The sequence below is a fragment of the Nansenia antarctica genome (assembly GCF_963989245.1).
Source record: "Nansenia antarctica genome assembly, chromosome: 18".
NCBI lineage: Eukaryota > Metazoa > Chordata > Actinopteri > Argentiniformes > Microstomatidae > Nansenia > Nansenia antarctica.
The window spans coordinates 3115845-3118351 of NC_137691.1; the positions used below are offsets into that span (position 1 = coordinate 3115845).

General features: G+C 51.1%; 1 protein-coding gene across 2 annotated transcripts in view; it reads right to left on the reverse strand.

The window, feature by feature from the left end:
* Positions 1 to 482: 482 nt before the first annotated feature.
* cdc42 (cell division cycle 42) overlaps positions 483 to 2507 on the reverse strand; it is a 20323-nt gene continuing 18298 nt past the window's right edge. The window contains exons 6-7 of one of the 2 annotated variants that reach the window (XR_013937898.1): positions 706 to 1367; positions 483 to 656 (exon numbers count right to left, since the gene is read on the reverse strand). Coding sequence is in view for 1 of the 2 variants with exons in the window: in XM_080548621.1 (XP_080404747.1) it covers positions 1278 to 1367 (90 nt within the window). In the remaining variant the exon portion in view is untranslated. Of the gene's footprint in view, positions 1368 to 2507 lie in introns of both variants that reach the window. The other variant, XM_080548621.1, reaches the window with a different exon arrangement.

The window sequence follows — 2507 nt, forward strand, 5'->3', positions numbered from 1 at the left end:
AATTTGGCATAAAATATTTCAGAAATGTGTTTTGTAACGTTTGAGGAGGGGAGGGGAGGGGTGTTGGCAAAAGAAAAACAACAACAAAACAAAATGGCTACTCTGTCAGCACTCCTTCAAGTGATGCTGGAGAGGGAGCGTAGGGATTGGGCGACAGGGGGTGCTCGTTAAGAGGGAGAGGCGGGGGCTTAGATGGAGTAGTGCGTATCGCTGTTATGATCCGGGGGGGGGGGGCGGGGCTTAGTTCCATCCACATATTTCAACTGGCCGAGTGGCTGGGTGTCTAATAGCAACTAGGCCACAACACTGACTAGGCTAATAAAACTACCAAAACCCCCCAAACCACTGTTTAACGGTGTACTTCTAACTGTAGCCTGGCAGCATGGCGACCATGAGAAGCGATGACAGCCCTAACCCTAACCCTAGCCCTTCCAAGAGCTCATAACCTAGCCTAACGCCCCCCCCCCCCTAACTGTAGCCTGGCAGCATGGCGACCATGAGAAGCGATGACAGCCCTAACCCTAACCCTAGCCCTTCCAAGAGCTCATAACCTAGCCTAACGCCCCCCCCCGCCCCACCTCCGTCGAGTGCTGGACTGTAACACCAGTGGTATGTGGGGGTGCCCTCTATCGCCCTCTATCTCCCTTCCCTTTCACCTGCACCGATGAAGGAACAGGGGTGCCCTCTATCTCCCTTCCCTTTCACCTGCACCGATGAAGGAACAGGGGTGCCCTCTATCTCCCTTCCCTTTCACCTGCACCGATGAAGGAACAGGGTGAAAGCAGACAGCTGACATGGCCTCCCACCTATCTGACAGAGCATCACATCCTTTCTTCCGCCGAAGGTTTAAGATTATGAATGTTGGGTGTGTGTGTGTGTGTGTGTGTGTGTGTGTGTGTGGGGGGGGTTATCTGATCTTGGATCAGTGCCGTGTGATCTTAATGGCGCAGTCGCCGCAGTAAAAGCTGGTTAGCTCCCGTCCCTCCGTCGGTTGGCTGGTTAAACGCAGGGATGGATCAGGGGGTGGATCAGGGAGGGAGGGGTGGATCAGGGAACAGGGATCAGGGAGGGGTCGTGTCGATATTCAAGAGTAAAATCAGAAACGCCTTGTTTGTTTGTTGGTTGGTTTGTTTCTATCTAGACTTCGCTTAAGAGTACAAAGCTGTCATCAGCCTTAGCAGAGCGAGGGAGAGGGGCTGAGTGTGGAGGGGGATGGAGGGAGGGTGGGGACTAGGAGGGTGGGTGTGTGTGTGTGTGTGTGTGTGGGGGGGGTCCACTCATAGCAGCACACATTTGCGTTTCTTCTTGGGTTCGGGAGGCTCCAGCGCCGCCAGGATCGCCTCGTCAAACACGTTCTTTAGGCCTTTCTGTGAACACACACACACACACACACACACACACACACACACACACAGGCTCAATCATAGGGTAACACACACACACACACACACACACACACACACACACACACACAGGCTCAATCATAGGGTAACACACACACACACACACACACACACACACACACACACACACACACACAGGCTCAATCATAGGGTAACACACACACACACACACACACACACACACACACAGGCTCAATCATAGGGTAACACACACACACACAGGCTCAATCATAGGGTAACACACACACACACACACACACACACACACACACACAGGCTCAATCATAGGGTAACACACACACACACACACACACACACACACACACACACACACACACACACAGGCTCAATCATAGGGTAACACACACACACACACACAGGCTCAATCATAGGGTAACACACACACACAGGCTCAATCATAGGGTAACACACACACACACACAGGCTCAATCATAGGGTAACACACACACACAGGCTCAATCATAGGGTAACACACACACACACACACACAGGCTCAATCATAGGGTAACACACACACACACACACAGGCTCAATCATAGGGTAACACACACACACACACACAGGCTCAATCATAGGGTAACACACACACACACACACAGGCTCAATCATAGGGTAACACACACACACACAGGCTCAATCATAGGGTAACACACACACACAGGCTCAATCATAGGGTAACACACACACACACAGGCTCAATCATAGGGTAACACACACACACACACAGGCTCAATCATAGGGTAACACACACACACAGGCTCAATCATAGGGTAACACACACACACAGGCTCAATTATAGGGTAACACAGACACACACAGGCTCAATCATAGGGTAACACACACACACACACACAGGCTCAATCATAGGGTAACACACACAGGCTCAATCATAGGGTAACACAGACACACACAGGCTCAATCATAGGGTAACACAGACACACACAGGCTCAATCATAGGGTAACACAGACACACACAGGCTCAATCATAGGGTAACACACACACACAGGCTCAATCATAGGGTAACACACACACACACACACACAGGCTCAATCATAGGGTAACACACACACAGGCTCAATCAT